Raw genomic sequence first — 22962 nt, 5'->3', positions numbered from 1 at the left:
CATTCCTTCCACTCTGTTTCCATGGCCAGCACTCTGTTTTGGCCTCCTTGTCTCTTTACACCCAATAACTACAACAGTCATGCAGCTGACTTCAGGCCAATTTTTCCCTCTAGTTTTATTTAATCTGTGAAAAAATGGCATGCCATCTGAGCAGCAACAGATATGAAGAAGAAAACATCCACAGAATTTATTCCTATACATAGCAACATGCATGACTGTAATTGTACTGCAAGAAAATTAGGGGAAAATAGCAAGCTGTTTTCACAAATGACTGCAATGGTACATACAACCAGACCATCTCTAGAGATAAGTGGAGATTTCCTCTCTGAAGACATTTGGTTTCCCAGTCTTTGGAAGACGTGAGCTCCCCTGCCTGCTTTTCACCAGTAACCCAAGTATTTTTGATCAGTCAGTCAGTCCTTGAATGATTTAAGCCCTAGTTCCAAATGATGGAGATGAAAGCAAATCTTGAGCTGGGAAGCCCCTTCCTCTGTGGTGAAATTTCTCCCCTTTCTTTAAGAATAATGATCAGATATTATGACAGGAATAACAGTTCTTACTTCCCCTGCTAAGGGCGTGTTGGACCTAGTCAGCTATAGCATTTCTGGAGGCAACTCATGGTGGAAATAAATGTCAAAAATCAAAAGTCAGACTTCTTTTAATATTTCAGGCACTCAACAAACCACTATGCATTTCATAATGCAAAGAATCTCATCAAAGCTTCAACATTCTGAGGTGGACACAAACTGCTCTCTTTCATTTTGATTAATTTCTGCCAAACTAGCTTTTCATATGACACTTCGTTGAGAATTACTGTTAACAATAATAACAATGATAATAGCCCTTATTAGTATCTGCCTTACCAATTCCTAATGCCTCATGAAGAAAATGGAATTCTAAATGTAAAGTCATAGTTCTGCAGTTATTCTCCATCTGTCTGAAACAACCACACATACATTACCAGCTTTTCCTGAACTTCAGCTTACAGCAGGACTGAACTAGTGGAGTTCCTCCTGGATTTCAGAGAAGTAATTTCAATTTCACTTATTCTAAACAAAACTTGGCCTCAAAGCACAGATATGTCTACGTAGAAGAAATGAGCTATTACCTCTTTCTGAATACAATTCCCAGTTATAATCACCCCTTTGGGTCTAAAACCATGTTGCTGGAGCTACATCTTTAAATATCAGGAGTATAAATTTTCTGACCAAAGTGGTGAAGATCTTATCCTATTTATTCTCTTTACTGTACTCCAGCTAGTCACAGGTATCCTCAGCTCTACTGCCCTGAAATCTTGCATATCTGAGCCTGTTGATCTCCTTTAAGTCCTAGCGATTAATTTTCAAGAAGGGCAAAAAAGTAGATGCGTACAAAATGTTGTTCCTTAGTTATATAATATTCATAATATATATTGTAATATATATTACATATCATATTGTATATTGTTTCATAATATATATCCTTTAGTTATGTTATATAATACTCTATAATATTATATTTTAGTTATAAATATCATTATGTTATTATATAATTTAATTATATGATATTCATAATATATATTATTCTGGTAGTTTCCATTTAGTTTCACACATGCAGGGTCCCAATGCACAGTACGTTCATTGTGTATCCCAACAAAGTCAATATGAGTAATTTAAGTCATCAAGACAGGTCACTAATGACAAATATCAAAGGAACCATATCTTTACAATTGAGAAAAAATTATAGAGACGCTACAGCAGTTGGAAAAGTAGGCTTTACACATATTCATTTTTAATACTTACTATTGAGTTGGCAAAGGGAACCAAAATCCCCAAAGCAAATAAGCCCAGAAGTGGTCCCCCAACCATGCCAAATATGCTGAGTGCTGCCTACAAAAATAATAAAAAGTCATCAGTTAGCAATTTCAAATCCAAAGTTAAAATGCTTTAAAGTAATTTCATCAGGATGAGGATTTAAAGTATTCAGCCTCCTCCTGACAATCATGGCAGCCTTGCCATTGACAAAGAGATAATCAGAACTTGGAAGCTTCTGCTTCTCTGTCACAAGTTCCATCAGTTCATTCAAGTACCCTCAATAAAAAAAGCAAAATGTAAAGAGGTTAGAGAATCATGGGACAAGAGGGACACTACTCCTCCTGGTATTGTTCTTGTAGATATTAATAATCAACCACATCACTCCTTTGTGCTTTGGTAGTCTCAAAGTCCCCTGCAAAAGAAGATTGTGGATAAGTACTGCTAAGAGACCAGAGATGGCAATGAAACCCAATGCTATCCTTGATTTCCTAAGGATAGAACTAGAATGAGAAGTATGGTTAAAAAAAAGATTGATCAAATCATGTAGAAAGATTTAAACCTAACTGGTTAATTGCAACCTTTGCTTTGATGTAGAGATGCCAAAATCATGATAGTGAAAAAAAATGTACAGTATGAAGAACAGAGAAATGCAAATAGCTGAAACTTTCAAGAGATGTGTGTTCCCAATATTCAAACGGCTAATTTTTGAAAGTGGACAGAACCGTAAAAGAAGAATCAGGGACACACCGGTTTGTCCACAGAGTAAAAGTGACAGATAGAACAGAATGAATAAATCAAAAAAAAATATATCAAGTCAAGAAAAATTTTAGAGCATATAGACTGCAGTCCTGGGTTAAAAAAAAAAAAAAAAAAGGAGGCTTACCTCGTGGACTAGGGAAAGGAGTGACGATATGATGATAGAGGAGAACTAGTGTTTGAGGAGGATATGGACTCAGGATATGATCCTAAGGAGTCATTTCACAGTGTCTCTTGAACCAGAGTCCAGTAGGAAGGAAGGTAGACTTTATGCAAAATGTGAAAGAAGTCACTTGGCCCATGTAGTGGCCACTGCGACAGTGTGACCTAGAGCCAGTTTTGGAGATACAAGGAATATACCCCCCAAAATACCCATCTCAGGAAATAAGACCTTGGCTAGAGATAAAGCAAGGAAGAATTGCCTTGGAGCTATGATGACTCTCCTAGAATATCTTATTATCTATACTCAGGCCAGAGCCAGTATATGAAAAAGGAGAAATCAACCACAATAAGAACTATAAGTAATAATGCAGACTATGGAGGAAAGCACACAAAGAGGAGTTTTGTTGGTTATGGCTTAGTTGTACCAGGTAAGCTTAGAGCTTCTGGACCTAATTCATTCATTCACTAATTCATATAATCAGAATGAGATCACACTATTTTAACAACTGGTATGCCCTAAGCAACCACCAACCAGGAAGGACCCAAGTTGGGTCTGAAGCATGAGCCTGGAGGACTTGCTGTGCCCAGCATTAACCTTCAAGTTTCTGGGTCCTGGTCCCAGAGTTGGAGCCCAGGTGGCCATGGAAGTTTCATGGACCACTTAGGTGTGATCAGATAAGTAGATATTTATGAACCAATACATAAATAGGTACATTCAACCTGAATTTGTAGAATGTCTACTTTGTCCTGGACACTGCAGTAGGCACCAGGTATTTGATACAGTATCAAAGAACAATGTCATAATCCTCACCTTCATGGAGTTATAAACTATTTAGTAAAACAGACATTAAATAAATAACTGCAATAAAGTATTGTAATGGGGATGATATGAGAAATACAAGGTGCTCTGGGAACATTTGGTAGAGGGGAACTCAAACCTATCCAGGGAACAGAAAGGGCCTTTTTGAAAAATAATGTTTAAGTTGAAACTTGAAGAACAAATAAGACTTAGACAGTTGAAGGGTACTCCATACAGGGGGAAGAGTCCATGCTGAGGCTTGGATGCTAAAAACAGTGAAGTCCACTCAAGGTTCAGAAAGAAGAGGCTAGGGGACTTCCCTGGTGACGCAGTGGATAAGACTCCACGCTCCCAATGCAGGGGGCCCAGGTTTGATCCCTGGTCAGGGAACTAGATCCCACATGCATGCCACAACTAAGAGTTCGCATGCCACAATTAAGGAGCCCGCACGTCGCAACTAAGGAGCCCACCTGACACAACGAAGGAGCCCACCTGCCTCAACTAAGACCCAGCACAACCAAGTAAGTAAATAAATAAATAAATTTTTTTTTTAAAAAAGAGGCTATTCCAAAGATTAGTCTGTCCTCTCCATTCCAACACCTCCAAAGAAGCAAGACAGCTTTCCAACACAAAAATGCTCTCTAATAAAAATTTAGCAAATGCCACAAGACATGAAGGACACTTTAGGCAATAAAAAATGTATTTCCACTCATAGGAATATGGAGTAGGTGTACTTTTCCCTATTCCTCCTGCTAATAAAACTAAGACTCCTGGACATTACATATAAAACAAACATAAGAAGAATCTAAAAGGTCGAGAGAAGAATCTAAAAGGTCGAGAGAAGAAGGCAGACTAGCTAGGACTTCAGGACTTGAAGAACAATACAATGGTGAGGTCTCTGAGTTTTCTTTTTGGCCCACATATCCCAGTCTTAGAGCTGAAGAATCTGGCAATCCAGAAATGACAACATGTGCAGGCCAAAAAAATCCAGCAAAGACCAGAATAGGAGCAACTTAGCAAGAAAGAAAACTTTTAGATAATAACTGCTCAATTCCAGCCAGAATAAACTGAATAAACTGTTCCCCCACATACACATGCCAGAAAAGGCCAAGTAGGGAGCCTAGATTCCATCCCCCACCAGCCTATTACAAGGCACCCCATTCCCTCCCTGCTCGGGCAATGTCATAGGAGACCTAATGGAGAATCAGGACTTTCACCATTGCCCAGCAGGAACAAGACCACCTTCACCATGATGTCAGTGGAGACTGTTCCCACCCAGCAAAATAAGAAACTCCTCCCTTGGGTGTCAACAGAGGCCAAGTTGGGAACCTGGACTTCTACATACACCTGGCAATAATGAGACAGCTCCCTTCCTTACACTGTTGAAGTGGTATCAGAGAAAGAAAACCAAAACAGAAGGTGCATGTAAGATCTAGAGTCTCATCACATAATATAAAAATGTCCAGGTTTCAACTGAAGTTCACTTTTCAGAGCAGGAATTAGGAAGAACTCAAAATGAATGAAAAAAAGACAATCAATAAATGCTGATAGAGAAGTGACAGATATATTAGAATTATTTCACAAATTTTAAAGCAGCCATGATAAAACTGCTTCAGCAATTAGAACATGCTTGAAACAAATGAAAAAGTAGAAGACCTTAGAAAAATAAAATAAAAAAGAAAGTATCAGCAAAAACATAGATGATATAAAGAAGAACAAAATGTAAATTTTAGAACTGAAAATATAATAACTTAAATAAAAATCTCAGTGGATAGGTTCAATAGCAGAATTGGGGGGACAGAGAAAAGAATCAGTGAACTGGAAGATAGACCAATAAGAACCGCCCAATCTGAAAATAACAGAGAGAAAATAGGCTTAAAAATTAGTCACCAGGACCTGTGTGAATATAACAAAAAATCTAACATTCATGTCACCCGAGTCTTAGGTGAGAAAAGAAAGAGAGTGGAGCTGAAAAGTACTCAAAGAAATAATGTTTGAACTTCCCAAATTTGGCAAGAAACATAAACCTACAGATTCAAAAGCTAAGCAAACTACAAACAGAATAAACCCAAAGAAAAACGTGCCAAGACATGTCGTAATTAAACTTCTGAAAACTAACTTCAAAGAAAAATTTCTGAAAGCAGCCAGAGGAAAAAATATGACACCTTACCTACAGGGGAAAACAATTAGAATGGCAGCAGATTTCTCCTCAAAAATAATGGAAGCCAGAAGAAAGTGGCACAATATTTTTCAAGTGTTGGAAAAAGAGAACTGTCAACTCAGAATCCTATACCTGGCAAAAATATCACTTGGGAATAAAGGGGAAATCAACACATTCTCAGATGAAGGGAAACTAAGAAAATTTGTTGCCAGCAGACTTATCCTTAAAGGAATGGCTAAAGGAAGTTCTCTAAATAGAAAGGAAATGGTAAAAGAAGGAACCTTGACAAATCAGGAAGAAAGAAAGAACACAATAAGCAAAAATAAATATAATAGGCCTTCCTCCTCCTCTTGAGTTTTCTAAATCATGTTTGATTGTTGAAGCAAAAATTATAACACTGTCTAATGTAATTCAAAATGTTTACAGAGTAAATATTTAAGACAGTTGTGTTATAAACTGGGTAAAGAGACAGAAATGAGGTAAGATTTCTATACTTTACTCGGATTGGTAAAAGGACAAAACAAGTAGACTGTGATAAGTTATGTATATACACATAAAGCTACAAATGAAAATGCTAAACTAAGAGACAAACTCAAAACAATATAGATAAATCAAAATGGGATTCTAAAAAATGTTTAAGTATCCCACTTAAAAAATTGAAAACAGGGCTTCCCTGGTGGCGCAGTGGTTGAGAATCTGCCTGCCAATGCAGGGGACACGGGTTCGAGCCCTGGTCTGGGAAGATCCCACATGCCGCAGAGTGGCTGGGCCCGTGAGCCACAACTACTGAGCCTGTGCATCTGGAGCCTGTGCTCCGCAACAAGAGAGGCCGCAATAGTGAGAGGCCTGCGCACCGCGATGAAGAGTGACCCCCGCTTGCCGCAACTGGAGAAAGCCCTCGCACAGAAACGAGGACCCAACACAGCCAAAAATAAATTAATAAAAAAAAAAAAAGAAAACAGAAAGAACAAACATAACAAAAAACAGCAGACTTAAGCCCTAATATTCCAATAATTATACTAAATTGTAAAAGTCTAAATACCCCAATAAAAAGACAGAGATTGGCAGGATGAATTTAAAAACATAACCCAACTATATGCTGTCTACAAAAAACTCACTTAAGATATGATATAGGCAAGTTCAAAGTAAAAGATTATCATGCAAACATAATCAAAGGAAAGCAGGCGTAACTATTTAATATCAGATAAAGTAGTCTTCAGACAAAGAAAATTATCAGAGAGGAACATTATATAATGATAAGAGGACTAATTCACCAAGAAGCCATAGAAATCCTAAATGTATATGCACCAAACAAGAGAACTGCAAAATACAAGCAAAAACTAATAGAACTAAAAGGAAAAGAGACAACTACACACTATAGGTTAAGAATTCACCACTTCTGTCAACAATTGATAAAAACAAATAAGCGTAAAATCAGAAGGATACAGAAGAACTCAGCACCATCAATGAGCAGGATCTAATTGATATCTCTAGAACACTATGCTTAACAACAGCAGAGCACATATTCTTTTCAGGTGCCCATGTAACAGATACCAAAATACTATATCCTGGGCCATAAAACAGACCTCAACAAATTTAAAAGAATTAAAATCATACAGAATGTGTTCTCTGACCACATTGGAATGAAATTAGAAATCAATAGCAGAAAGATAACAGGAAAATCTCCAAACAATTGGAAACTAAGTAACATACTTTTAAATAATCCACGGGTCAAAAGGACATATCAAAGGAAATTTTAAAACTCCAATACAAAATATGAAAAGTTATGGGACATAGCTAAAAGTGCTGAGAGGGAGATTTTTAGCAATTAGTGCACACATTACAAAAAAGTCTCAAATCAATAATCTAGTGTCACACCTCAAGAAGAGCAAAATAAACCCAAAGCAAGCAGAAGGAAGAAAATAATGAAGATAATTAAAAAAAGCAATGATTTAAAACAGAAAAATGATATAGAAAATCAATGAAACAAGAAGCTAGTTCTTTCAAAATATCAATAAAAATTGACAAACCTCTAGCAAGACTAAAAAAAGAGATAAAAGATAAAATTACCAATATTATGAATAAAACAGGAGATATCACTAAAAACCCTGCCAACATCAAAAGTATAAGGGGATACTATGAATAATTCCACACACCTAAATTTGACAACTTAGATGAAATGGAGCAATTCCTCGAAAACACAAACTACCATAATTCATCCACTATGAAGCAGATAATTTGAACAGCTATAACTATTAAGGAAACTGAATTCATAATTTTTAAACTCCCAAAAAAGAAATCCCCAAGCCCAGATGGTTTATCACTAGAGTATTCTACCAAACACTTAAAGAAGAATTAACACCAATTTTACACAATCTCTTCCAGAAAATAGGAGAGAATTCTTCCTAATTTATTTTATGAAGCTGGTATGACCCTAACACCAAAACCAAACAAAGGCATTACAAAAAAATATTACAACAGATCAGCATCTCTCATGAATACAGATGCAAAAATTCTTAGCACAATATCAGCAAATAGAGTTCAGCAATATATAAAAGTAACTATACACCATAACCAAGAGAAGATTATTCCAGGAATGCAAGGCTAGCTTAAAATTTGAAAATCAATCAGCATAATACACCATGTTAAAGGGCTAAAGAAGAAAATCATATTGTTGTATCGAATGCTTCAGAAAAACCATTTGACAAAATTCAACACTCATCCATGATAAAAACTCTCAGAAAAATAGGAATAGAGGGGGATTTCCTTAATTTGGTAAAGGGCATGTACAAAATTCCTACAGCTAATGTACTCAAGAATGAACCAGTGAATGCTTTTCTCATTCAGATTGGAGAACAAGGCAATGATGTCCACTTTCACCACTCTTATTCAACATGATGTGGAAGTTGAAGCCAGGGCAATAAGGAAATTAAAGGTACATATACAGATTGGAAAAGAACATATAAAACTATCCCAATTTGAAGATGACATAATTTTATGTGCAGAAAATCCCAGGAACTAATAAGTTCAGCAAGGTCACAGGATACAAACAAATATACAAAAATCAATTGTATCTTTATATATTAACAAACACATGGACACCAACATTAAGAATACAATACCATGTACAATCACTCAAAAAAAATGAAATACGTAGGTGTAAATCTAACTAAATATAAACATGATTTGTATATGAAAATTACACAGTAGTGGTGGAAAAAAATCAGAGAAAATCTAAATAAATGAAGAAATACACTATGTTCATGGATTAAAAGATTCGACACAGTAAAAATGTCAGTACTTCCCAAATTGTTTTACAGGTTTAAGGCAATCCTATCAAAAACTAAGCAAGATTTTTTTTTTTAGATATAGAGAAGATTATTCTAAACTTTATATGGGAAGGCAAAGGAACTAGAACAGTTACAACAATTTTGAAAAATAAGAATAAAGTGGGAGGAATCAGTACTTCTGAATTCAAGACTTATTACAAAGTTATAGTAATCAAGACTGTATGATCTTGGCAGATGGATAGACACATAGATCAATGGAATAGAACAAAGAAACCACAAATAGACTCACACAAATATGCCCCCCTGATTTTTCACATAGGTGCAAAGGCAATTCAATGGAAGAAAGATAGCTTTCACAACGCGTGGTGTTAGAGCAACAGGACATCCACGGGGAAAAGGGAAAAAAAGAACATCAACCTAGGTCTCATACCATTGAGGGAACTGGGTAAAGGGTATATGGGGTCTCTCCGTATTATTTCTTAGTATTGCATGTATATCTATAATGATCTCAAAATGGAAAGATTAATTTAAAAAAAATTTTTTTAAGAATTTAGTCATCTATGTTCCTTGGTATGTCTATGTGTAGACATATAGAGAGAAAAGTCTGTAAGGATGGTCACATCAACACTAAAAAAAAAAAAAAAAAAAAAAAAAAAGGAAAAGAGAAGAATTTAGTGATTATGACTCAAACCTTCCAGGATTAGCTCTTACCTGCAACAAAGCTCCCATTAGTGATGCCAGTGCAGCCATTCCAATACACAAAGCTCCAAACAGCACACCTAGATGGATGATGTAAAAGCCATTATAAAATCCAGACTCAGAGGATTAGAATTCTCAATAGATTAAGCTACCACACCTTGATTCAAAGTACATAATATGACTATTACAAAGAATGGCCACCTACCTCAGAGCCAGCTAAAAAAGGAAAGGGTTGTTGTTCTACAGGATCAGCAGTGTGCAAAGAGGAAAGAAAATACTGATATTGTGTCCCAGGATTAATTACATTAGGTTATATAGGTAAAGAGTCCCTAAAATTAACTACAGGGATTTAAAACCTAGTAACTATTGTGTTATTAATATAATCCTCCATAAACATTTGTTGGTAAAGGAAGGCTCAGGGAGCTTCTGGGTTGGCGAACACGTGGTAGCTCAGAGAGGGCGTGGATGCTCCATGCCCTTTTCCATATCTTCTTATTCATCTCTTCCATCTGGCTGTTTTTGAGTTATATCCTTTTACAACAAACCAGCAATCTAAATAAGTCTTCCAACCTCTGGCCTGGCTTAGACCATCACTGGTTCTACTGATGCCCTACATCCTTCCCCGATCACATGCCAGCCGGCCACTGCTTCTCAGAGCCGTGTGTCTGACGGGGTTTTGGTGCTCTGGCCGGCTGTCAGGCCTGAGCCTCTGAGGTGGGAGGGCTGAGTTCAGGACATTGGTCCACCAGACACCTCCTGGCCCCACTTAATATCAATCGGCTGGAGCTCTCCCAGAGATATCCGGCTCAATGCTAAGATCCAGCACCACTCAACGACCAGCAAGCTCCACTGCTGGACACCCCATGCCAAACAACTAGCAAGAAAGGAACACAACCCCACCCATTAGCAGAGAGGCTGCCTAAAATCATAATGAGTTCACAGACACACCAAAACACACCACCGGACGCGGTCCTGCCCACCAGAAAGACAAGATCCAGACTCATCCACCAGAACACAGGCACCAGTTCCCTCCACCAGGAAGCCTACACAACCCACTGAATCAACCTTACCCACTGGGGGCAGACACCAAAAAAAACAGGAACTAAAAACCTGAAGCCTGCAAAAAGGAGACCCCAAACACAGTAAGTTAAGCAAAATGAGGAGACAGAGAAATACGCAGCAGATAAAGGAGCAAGGTAAAAACCCACCAGTCAAACAAATGAACAGGAAATAGGCAGTGTACCTGAAAAAGAATTCAGAGTAGTGATAGTACAGATGGTCCAAAATCTTGGAAATAGAATGAAGAAAATACAAGGAATGTTTAACAAGGACCTAGGAGAACTAAAGAGCAAACAAAGATGAACAACACAATAAATGAAATTAAAAATTCTCTAGAAGGAATCAATAGCAGAATAACTGAGGCAGAAGAATGGAAAAGTGACCTGGAAGATAAAATAGTAGAAATAACTACCACAGAGCAGAATAAAGAAAAAAGAATGAAAAGAATTGAGGAAAATCTGAGAGACCTCTGGGACAACATTAAACACACCAACATTCGAATTATAGGGGTCCCAGAAGCAGAAGAGAAAAAAAAAAGGGACTGAGAAAATATTTGAAGAGATTATAGCTGAAAACTTCCCTAATATGGGAAAGGAAATAGTCAATCAAGCCCAGGAAGCACAGAGAATCCCATATAGGATAAATCCAAGGAGAAACATGCCAAGACTCATTAATCAAACTATCAAAAATTAAATACAAAGAAAAAATATTAGAAGCAGCAAGGGAAAAGCAACAAATAACATAAAAGGGAATCCCCATAAGGTTAACAGCTGATCTTTCAGCAGAAACTCTGCAAGCCAGAAGGGAGTGGCAGGACATATTTAAAGTGATGAAAGGAAAAACCTACAATCAAGATTACCCTACACAGCAAGGATCTCATTCAGATTTGATGGAGAAATTAAAACCTTTATAGCCAAGCAAAAGCTACGAGAACTCAGCACCACCAAACCAACTTTACAACAAATGCTAAAGAAACTTCTCTAGGCAGGAAACACAAGAGAAGGAAAAGACCTACAATAACAAACCCAAAACAATTAAGAAAATGGTAATAGGAACATACATATCGATAATTACCTTAAATGTTAGCAGATTAAATGCTCCAGCCAAAAGACATAGACTGGCTGATTGATACAAAAACAAGACCCGTATATATGCTGTCTACAACCCACTTCAGACCTAGGGACACATACACACTGAAAGTGAGGGGATGGAAAAAGATATTCCATGCAAATGGAATTCAAAAGAAAGCTGGAGTAGCAATTCCCATATCAGACAAAATAGATTTTAAAATAAAGACTATTTCAAGAGACAAAGAAGGACACTACATTATGATCAAGGGATCAATCCAAGAAGAAGATATAACAATTATAAATATTTATGCAACAAACACAGGAGCACCTCAATACATAAGGCGAATGCTAACAGCCATAAAAGGGGAAATCGACAGTAACACAATAATAGTAGGGGACTTTAACACCACACTTTCACCAATGGACAGATCATCAAAAATGAAAATAAATAAGGAAACACAAGCTTTAAATGATACATTAAACAAGATGGACTTAATTGATATTTATAGGACATTCCATCCAAAAACAACAGAATACACTTTCTTCTCAAGTGCTCGTGGAACATCACCAGGATGGATCATATCTTGGGTCACAAATCAAGCCTTGGTAAATTTAAGAAAATTGAAATCATATCAAGTATCTTTTCCGACCACAACGCTATGAGATTAGATGTCAATTACAAGAAAAAATCTGTAAAAAATACAAACACATGGAGGCTAAACAATACACTACTCAATAACCAAGAAATCACTGAAGAAATCAGAGGAAATCAAAAAATACCTAGAAACAAATGACAATGAAAACACGATGACCCAAAACCTATGGGATGCAGCAAAAGCAGTTTTAAGAGGGAAGTTCACAGCAATACAATCCTACCTCAAGAAACAAGAAAAATTTCAAATAAACAATCTAACCTTACATCTAAAGGAACTAGAGAAAGGAGAACACACAAAACCCAAAGTTAGTAGAAGGAAAGAAATCATAAAGATCAAAGCAGAAATAAATGATACAGAAACAAAGAAAACAATAGCAAAGATCAATAATACTAAAAGCTGGCTCTTTGAGAAGATAAACAAAATTGATAAACCATTAGCCAGACTCACCAAGAAAAAAACGGAGAAGACTCAAATCAACAGAATTAGAAATGAAAAAGGGGAAGTAACAACTAACACTGCATAAATACAAAGGATCATGAGAGATTACTACAAGCAACTATATGCCAATAAAATGGACAATGTGGAAGAAAGGGACAAATTCCTAGAAAAGCACAACCTTCCGAGACTGAACCAGGAAGAAATAGAAAATATAAACAGACCAATCACAAGCACTGAAATTGAAACTGTGATAAGAAATCTTTCAACAAACAAAAGCCCAGGACCAAATGGCTTCACAGGTGAATTCTATCAAACGTTTAGAGAAGAACTAACACCTATCCTTCTCAAACTCTTCCGAAATATAGCAGAGGGAGGAACACTCCCAAACTCATTCTACGAGGCCACCATCACCCTGATACCAAAACCAGACAAAGATGTCACAAAGAAAGAAAACTACAGGCCAATATCACTGATGAACATAGATGCAAAAATCCTCAACAAAATACTAGGAAACGGAATCCAACAGCACATTAAAAGGATCACACACCATGATCAAGTGGGGTTTATCCTAGGAATGCAAGGATTCTTCAATATACGCAAATCAATCAATGTGATACACCATACTAACAAAGTGAAGGATAAAAACCATATGATCATCTCAATAGATGCAGAAAAAGTTTTCGACCAAATTCAACACCCATTTATGATAAAAACCCTCCAGAAAGTAGGCATAGAAGGAACTTTCCTCAACATAATAAAGGCCATATATGACAAACCCACAGCCAACATTGTCCTCAATGGTGAAAAACTGAAACTATTTCCACTAAGATCAGGAACAAAACAAGGTTGCCCACTCTCACCCCTATTATTCAACATAGTTTTGGAAGTTTTAGCCACAGCAATCATAGAAGAAAAAGAAATAAAAGGAATCCAAATCGGAAAAGAAGAAGTAAAACTGTCACTGTTTGCAGATGACATGATACCATACATAGTGAATCCTAAAGATGCTACCAGAAAACTCCTAGAGCTAATCAATGAATTTGGTAAAGTAGCAGGATACAAAATTAATGCACAGAATTCTCTTGCATTCCTATACACTAATGATGAAAAATCTGAAAGAGAAATTAAGGAAACACTCCCATTTACCAGTGCAACAAAAAGAATAAAATACCTAGGAATAAACCTACCTAAGGAGATAAATGACCTATATGCAGAAAACTATAAGACACTGATGAAAGAAATTAAAGATGATACAAACAGATGGAGAGATATACCATGTTCTTGGTTTGGAAGAATCAACATTGTGAAAATGACTATACTACCCAAAGCAATCTACAGATTCAATGCAATCCCTATCAAACTACCACTGGCATTTTTCACAGAACTAGAACAAAAAATTCCACAATTTGAATGGAAATACAAAAGACCCCAAATAGGCAAAATAATCTTGAGAAAGAAAAACGGAGCTGGAGGAATCAGGCTCCCTGACTTCAGACTATACTACAAAGCTACAGTAATCAAGACAGTATGGTACTGGCACAAAAACAGAAATACAGATCAATGGAACAGGATAGAAAGCCCAGAGATAAACCCACACACATATGGTCACCTTATTTTTGATAAAGGAGGCAAGCATATACAGTGGAGAAAAGACAGCCTCTTCAATAAGTGGTGCTGGGAAAACTGGACAGCAACATGTAAAAGAGTGAAATTAGAACACTTCCTAACACCATACACAAAAATAAACTCAAAATGGATTAAAGACCTAAATGTAAGGCCAGACACTATAAAACTCTTAGAGGAAAACATAGGCAGAACACTCTATGACATAAATCACAGCAAGATCCTTTTTGACCCACCTCCTAGAGAAATGGAAAGAAAAACAAAAATAAACAAATGGGACCTAATGAAACTTAAAATCTTTTGCATAGCAAAGGAAACCATAAACAAGAAAAAAAGACAACCCTCAGAATGGGTGAAAATATTTGCAAACAAAGCAACTGACAAAGGATTAATCTCCAAAATTTACAAGCAGCTCACGCAGCTCAATATCAAAAAAACAAACAACCCAATCCAAAAATGGGCCAAAGACCTAAATAGACATTTCTCCAAAGAAGATATACAGATTGCCAACAAACACATGAAAGGATGCTCAACATCATTAATCACTAGAGAAATGCAAATCAAAACTACAATGAGGTATTACCTCACACCAGTCAGAAGGGCCATCATCAAAAAATCTACAAACAAAACATGCTGGAGAGGGTGTGGAGAAAAGGGAACCCTCTTGCACTGTTGGTGGGAATGTACATTGATACAGCCATTATGGAGAACAGTATGGAGGTTCCTTAAAAAGCTAAAAATAGAACTACCATATGACCCAGCAATCTCCCTACTGGGCATATATCCTGAGAAAACCATAACTCAAAAAGATTCATGTACCATAATGTTCATTGCAGCTCTATTTACAATAGCCAGGACATGGAAGCAACCTAAGTGTCCATCGACAGATGAATGGATAAAGAAGACGTGGCACATATATACAATGGAATATTACTCAGCCATAAAAAGAAACAAAATTGAGTTATTTGTAGTGAGGTGGATGGACCTAGAGACTGTCATACAGAGTGAAGTAAGTCAGAAAGAGAAAAACAAATACCATATATATTACCCAGCTAACACATATATATGGAATCTAAAAAAAAAAAAAAAATGGTTCTGAAGAACCTAGGGGCAGAATAGGAATAAAGACGCAGACGTAGAGAATGGACCTGAGGATGCGGGGATGGGAAAGGGTTAGCTGGGACAAAGTGAGAGAGTGGCTTGAACATATATACACTACCAAATGTAAAATAGGTAGCTAGTGGGAAGCAGCCGCATAACACAGGGAGATCAGCTAGGTGCTCTGTGTCCACCTTGAGGAGTGGGATAGGGAGGGTGGGAGGGAGACAAGTGGGAGGGGATATGGGGATATATGTATATGTATAGCTGATTCACTTTGTTATAAAACAGAAACTAACACACCATTGTAAAGCAATTATACTCCAATAAAGATGTTAAAAAAAAAATAAAATAAAGGAAGGCTCAGGTGTCTGTTTTCAGTTTGCCAGAAACAGGACACAATTCAGCTCTGCTCTGTATAACATGTTGGGGGAAGGGAGTAATAAACTTCAGAAAGTCTTCTGAATTTAAGTGTTCATTTCTCCTGGGAAGTGGCAATCCACACCAAAGAGTGTTTTAGGACCTTTAGCCTTCTCATAATCTCCATCAACATCCACAAACCTTTCCTGTTAAACTAGCAAAGAAAGGCAGTTTCAAGACAAGTATTATATTCCCCCTTCTACCAAACTATTTTCCTGAAACTTTATACAAATTCTCAAGCCACCATCAGTGGTCAGCTTACGGGATTTTTTTTCTCTTTTGGCTTTCAGTATTTTCCAGATTTTCTCCAAGTATACATTTTGCTTTTAAAATTACTATAGGAAAATGTTTTTTTTTTATTAAACCCACCCCCTATTCTTATTTTTAAAGACTTCCATTCAGCAAAAATCACCTGAAATCTGTTCATATAATTTCCCACATATAAACTTCAAAATACAAAAAATAAAATGAATGAGAAATGTGTTCATCAAAAAATTAGTGCATTCTTTATGTTATTTCTATCTTACTTAACACAAGCACTCACACCTTTGTTAAGCGTAGTAAGTAAATAATCTTATTGCACCTGAATGGAAAAACTTACATTAATTTTTTCAAAGTGCTTTTGTCGCAATGATTTTTCATGCCTCCAAACTCTATTATAAACAGTATTTCCAACATATTTAGCTAAATTCTTCTCTATTTGGCAGCTCATGAATGGTCACCATTGTGGTTTTTTGTACTCAGAGTTATCGGAAACATTCAAGTCATTTGCAGTGTTCTTCTCTATGATGTCCTTACTGTATATACCTCAAGATAATGACTATATACAACCTTTCAAAATGAATGAAAGCCTCATCTACACTAGCGGAGTTGATTTGTTATTAATCATCATCAACATCATTCCTGAGTACCAGTTAGTGGCTCTTGTTTTACATGGATTATCTCTAAACCTCATAGTACCTGCAAAGTGAATATTTTTTGTTCTCATTTTCCATATAAAGAAACAGAGGCTCAGATGGGTTTGCTCAAGGCTAACAGCTAGTTAACTGGTGAAACAAGACTGAGTCTGTCTAGCTTCAAAAGCTTCTATTTGTTCTACTAAACCACACAGTTTCAACAATCCCATAATGAACCCATCTAAATACCCTTTAGGAAACGTTGTATCATCCTGAAATTATGCTGCAGGATTAAAATCAGGTACATAATAAAATGATGCAATGTTAGTTAAATTTAGGGGACACTGAAGAATATAAATTAAGTACTTATTCCAGGCTACAGTCATGGGAATTATATATAGAACTATGGTTTAAAACAGAATATTATTTACTATGTCTCTGACAGTCTATTAGTGCTATTGAGGTTAAAGATTCTTTTTAAAAAAATAAGTTTGTTAGTCATTCATCCCAAAACATGTATACTCAAGATTTGAAAATGAAGAAGGAAGTACACTAGCCAGATTTTTTTGAGTCAGCTATTACAGTTGGGACATCTGGGAACTGAGGTTAAAGACCTTTCCATTCAATATGATATTTAACCCCTAATAAGGTCCTATAATCTATGAATTTAAGCATTCATATTGAATGAAGGAGTTGAGCATACCTTGGACAATTTTATTGATTATCTTCTGCACAGTCTACATGTGCAGAGAGAACAGACAATCAAGACCGGTAAAAAATCATAATGCTCTGTTCCTTTATCTTCAATCTATACACACAGACTATATCTTAAACTGGCAGTGCCCTCTTAGGTAATACAGAAAAAGCATGGCTCTTGGTTCCAAACTAAGAATATTTCTTAAAACTGTGGTCTAAGTTTTAGATGGTAAAGGGTTAAATTTTTAACTATGGCTAAGAATTTTAAGATAGATTTGGGATAGGAAGAAGGCAGGAAAGAAGGCTAGCCAAATAGCACCCCTGGCAATTGTTTTTTGTGGTGGCCTGACAATTGTTTGAAGTATGTCTCAAATCTTGATTGCAAATATGGCCATGACTGCATTAAGTCACATGCATGTGAGTGTATATACACTCACACTCACTTACTCTATATTTTCCATGGAAAAGAATTTCTGGAAATTCTATTTCTATTCTATTTCTAAATTCTATTTCTAAAAATCATCTCCCAGAGCTAAAATGGAATTGTGAAACAAAAACTTACTCATTCCTTGGGAAATCCAAAAGAGAGACCTTTCTGAGAGAGATGGGAAGCGAGGTTTGACTAGGTCTTCCACAGTTACTGCTGCTAAGGCATTAATACTGGAGGACACTGTGCTGTAAGGGAAAATCACAATTTTGATTAGTAATGTTTAAACTTTAATAATACTTTAACAAGGTAAAAGAAAAGGGAAAACATACTGTCACTTCTGAAATATAACCAGATTTCTACTACATTATTTAAAAAAAATTTTTTTTATTGAAGTATAGTTGATTTAGGCCCGAGTGCCTAGAGCCTGTGCTCTGCAACGGGAGAAGCCACCACAATGAGAAGCCCGCGCACTGCAACTAAGACCCAACACAGCCAAAAATTAATTAATTAATTAAAAAAACAAAAGAGACTGATGACAATATCCAGCCCCTAGAGAGAAGAGTTGGACCAACAGAGAGAAGACATGGAGTACATTACCTATATGGGGGCCATTTGTGCTCATGTCCAGAATTCAGCTTTATCCCCCCCAAATATCCAATAACAAAAGAAAGATCCCAAAAGGGAAATCTTATATTATTAGAGTCATAATTCATACCTTAATGTTCCACTGTAAGCACAGGCCACAAAAAGTCCAGGAAGTCCCGGATAATCTTGCAGAATGTCCAGTACCAAATAAGGCATGAGCTGAAAAATACCAAAATTTACTCTTGAGTACTCTTTGCTATGAAATGAAATTAATTAACACCTCATTTATCTTGTGTTCTTCAAGAACTGAAGGAAGCTATTCCACGTAACTGAAATGTCCAAATATATAAAATTAAACTCTTTACCTGCTAACACTTAAAGAAAAGAATAGCACAGTAGTTAAGGGTACAGGCTCTGGCTTCAGACAGATGTGGCTTTTGTTATTTAATCTCTCTGAGCCTCAGTTTCCCCATCTGTAAAATAGGAATAATAATCCTAACCTCATAGAGTTGCTATAAAAGTTAAATTAGATAATCTGTGTAAGTTCTTAGTATAGTACACAGAATAGGCTCAGTAATAGTAGCTGTTCTCATTCTTTGGAATAATAAATCAATTTAAAGGAAATATTTTACATACCTCTGCACTTAAGTAAGAAGAATTCACTTAATTTAACTTTACTTGATGACTCAAGATTATATTTGTGAACTTCAATCACTGTTCAGGATTAAAAATGTAATTTTAGTTGCATATACAGTTGACCCTTGAACAATAAGTTTGAACTGTGTGGGTCCACTTAAATGTTGATTTTTTTCAATAAGTACAGAAAAATGTATGTGTAGAACATCGTATGCATGATTTGTATTACATAGTATGTATGCAAGGATAGCCTACCCTTACATAGGCATGAGGTGAGTGACAGTTAATATAAAAATAATGTGTTAGGTTTTTTTTTTACTGTTTTATAACTTTGCTTTCGAAGAATTATATTTATATAATTATATTTATATAAATATATTATACTACACAGTATGCCTCTCTCATAATTGGAGAAACTGCATCAACCGATGATCACGGGTGATTTTTTTTTTAAAAAAAACAATCTTTCCAATGCTGTATTATCAATATGACTGTAATACTGTATGCCATCCAAACTTTATAATGATTCATTTATTACCATATAGGCGAGGCTACCACAAAGCAATCGTATCGATCACACTAGGCTATAATAAAGCAATCGTATTGCTGCTTCTTTATCAATGCATGACTTGTTATACCTGTAAATGAATATGAATTTCTTTTGCACATTATCTTTCATTTTTGACATCCTGTGTTAGTAATAAGTATAACACCTGCAGTGTTTTGTATCACATAAGACAACATTGATGTAGGTACTGACAGACGATTCATCTTGTAAACAGACAAGGTAAACTTATGGTATCAATCAGTACAGTACTGTAAATGTATCTTCTTGTCTTCATAATTTTCTTAATAACACTTCCTTTTCTCTGGCTTACTTTATTGTAAGAATACAGTATATAATCCCTATAACATACAAAATACATGTTAATCAACTGTTTTTGTTATCGGTAAGGCTTCTGGTCAACAGTAGGCTATTAGTAGTTAAGTTTCAGGGGAGTCAAAAATTATACGTAGGTTTCTGTTGTGCAGACGGTCGCTACCCCTAACCCCCATGTTTTTCAAGGGTCAACTGTTGTATGAGACATAGTGATGAGTGGAGAGTAACCTCACAAAATTCCTCAACTTGCTTCTTTAAAAAAAAAACAAAACTCCTAATACTTACTTTTTTGATAAGTTATCTTTTAAAAAATAAATACTATGCAGATGGAGGAACACTCCCAAACTCATTCTACGAGGCCACCATCACCCTGATACCAAAACCAGACAAAGATGTCACAAAGAAAGAAAACTACAGGCCAATATCACTGATGAACATAGATGCAAAAATCCTCAACAAAATACTAGCAAACAGAATCCAACAGCACATTAAAAGGATCATACACCATGATCAAGTGGGGTTTATCCCAGGAATGCAAAGATTCTTCACTATACGCAAATCAATCAACGTGATACACCATATTAACAAATTGAAGGAGAAAAACCATATGATCATCTCAATAGATGCAGAGAAAGCTTTTGACAAAATTCAACACCCATTTATGATAAAAGCCCTGCAGAAAGTAGGCATAGAGGGAACTTTCCTCAACATAACAAAGGCCATATATGACAAACCCACAGCCAACATTGTCCTCAATGGTGAAACCATTTCCACTAAGATCAGGAACAAGACAAGGTTGCCCACTCTCACCACTATTATTCAACATAGTTTTGGAAGTGTTAGCCACAGCAATCAGAGAAGACAAAGAAATAAAAGGAATCCAAATCGGAAAAGAAGAAGTAAAGCTGTCACTATTTGCAGATGACATGATACCATACATAGAGAATCCTAAAGATGCTACCAGAAAACTCCTAGAGCTAATCAATGAATTTGGTAAAGTAGCAGGATACAAAATTAATGCACAGAAATCTCTTGCATTTCTATACACTAATGACGAAAAATCTGAAAGTGAAATTAAGAAAACACTCCCATTTACCATTGCAACAAAAAGAATAAAATATCTAGGAATAAACCTACCTAAGGAGACAAAAGACCTGTATGCAGAAAATTATAAGACACTGATGAAAGAAATTAAAGATGATACAAATAGATGGAGAGATATACCATGTTCCTGGATTGGAAGAATCAACATTGTGAAAATGACTCTACTACCCAAAGCAATCTACAGATTCAATGCAATCCCTATCAAACTACCACTGGCATTTTTCACAGAACTAGAACAAAAAATTTCACAATTTGTATGGAAACACAAAAGACCCCGAATAGCCAAAGCAATCTTGAGAACGAAAAATGGAGCTGGGGGAATCAGGCTCCCTGACTTCAGACTATATTACAAAGCTTCAGTCATCAAGACAGTTTGGTACTGGCACAAAAACAGAAATATAGATCAATGGAACAGGATAGAAAGCCCACAGATAAACCCACACACATATGGTCACCTTATTTTTGATAAAGGAGGCAAGCATATACAGTGGAGAAAAGACAGCCTCTTCAATAAGTGGTGCTGGGAAAATTGGACAGGTACATGTAAAAGTATGAAATTAGAACACTCCCTGACACCATGCACAAAAATAAACTCAAAATGGATTAAAGACCTAAGTGTAAGGGCAGACACTATCAAACTCTTAGAGGAAAACATAGGCAGAACACTCTATGACATACATCACAGCAAGATTCTTTTTGACCCAGCTCCCAGAGAAATGGAAATAAGAACACAAATAAACAAATGGGACCTAATGAAACTTAAAAGCTTTTGCACAGCAAAGGAAACCATAAACAAGACCAAAAGACAACCATCAGAATGGGAGAAAATATTTGCAAATGAAGCAACTGACAAAGGATTAATCTCCAAGATTTACAAGCAGCTCACGCAGCTCAATAACAAAAAAACGAACAACCCAATCCAAAAATGGGCCGAAGACCTAAATAGACATTTCTCCAAAGAAGATATACAGATGGCCTACAGACACATGAAAGAATGCTCAACATCATTAATCATTAGAGAAATGCAAATCAAAACTACAATGAGATATCATCTCACACCAGTCAGAATGGCCATCATCAAAAAATCTAGAAACAATAAATGCTGGAGAGGGTGTGGAGGAAAGGGAACACTCTTGCACTGCTGGTGGGAATGTAAATTGATACAGCCACTATGGAGAACAGTATGGAGGTTCCTTAAAAAACTACAAATAGAACTACCATACGACCCAGCAATCCCACTACTGGGCATATACCCTGAGAAAACCATAGGTCAAAAAGAGTCATGTACCAAAATGTTCATTGCAGCTCTATTTACAATAGCCAGGACATTGAAGCAACCTAAATGTCCATCGACAGATGAATGGATAAAGAAGATGTGGCACATATATACAATGGAATATTACTCAGCCATAAAAAGAAATGAAATGGAGGTATTTGTAATGAGGTGGATGGAGTTAGAGTCTGTCATACAGAGTGAAGTAAGTCAGAAAGAGAAAAACAAATACAGTATGCTAACACATATATACGGAATCTAAGGGAAAAAAAAAAAAAAAGGCCATGAAGAACCTAGTGGCAAGACGGGAATAAAGACACAGACCTACTAGAGAATGGACTTGAGGATATGGGGAGGGGGTGGGGTGAGATGTGACAGGGTAAGAGAGTGTCATGGACATATATACACTACCAAATGTAAAATAGATAACTAGTGGGA

The 22962-nt window shown here is 36.3% G+C and overlaps 1 protein-coding gene across 1 annotated transcript in view; it reads right to left on the bottom strand.

Moving 5' to 3' along the window:
* SLC5A8 (solute carrier family 5 member 8) overlaps positions 1–22962 on the bottom strand; it is a 65827-nt gene that overhangs the window by 9281 nt on the left and 33584 nt on the right. Inside the window, exons 8-11 of the mRNA XM_082419423.1 lie at positions 18762–18850; positions 18179–18291; positions 9673–9740; positions 1782–1868 (exon numbers count right to left, since the gene is read on the bottom strand). Coding sequence (XP_082275549.1) covers positions 1782–1868; positions 9673–9740; positions 18179–18291; positions 18762–18850 — 357 coding nt within the window. The remainder of the gene's footprint in view (positions 1–1781; positions 1869–9672; positions 9741–18178; positions 18292–18761; positions 18851–22962) is intronic.

The sequence above is a fragment of the Balaenoptera physalus genome (assembly GCF_965194825.1).
Source record: "Balaenoptera physalus genome assembly, chromosome: 13".
Taxonomy (NCBI): Eukaryota; Metazoa; Chordata; class Mammalia; order Artiodactyla; family Balaenopteridae; genus Balaenoptera; species Balaenoptera physalus.
Note: the sequence above shows the minus strand (reverse complement) of the source record. Positions and strands in the feature narration are given on the sequence as shown.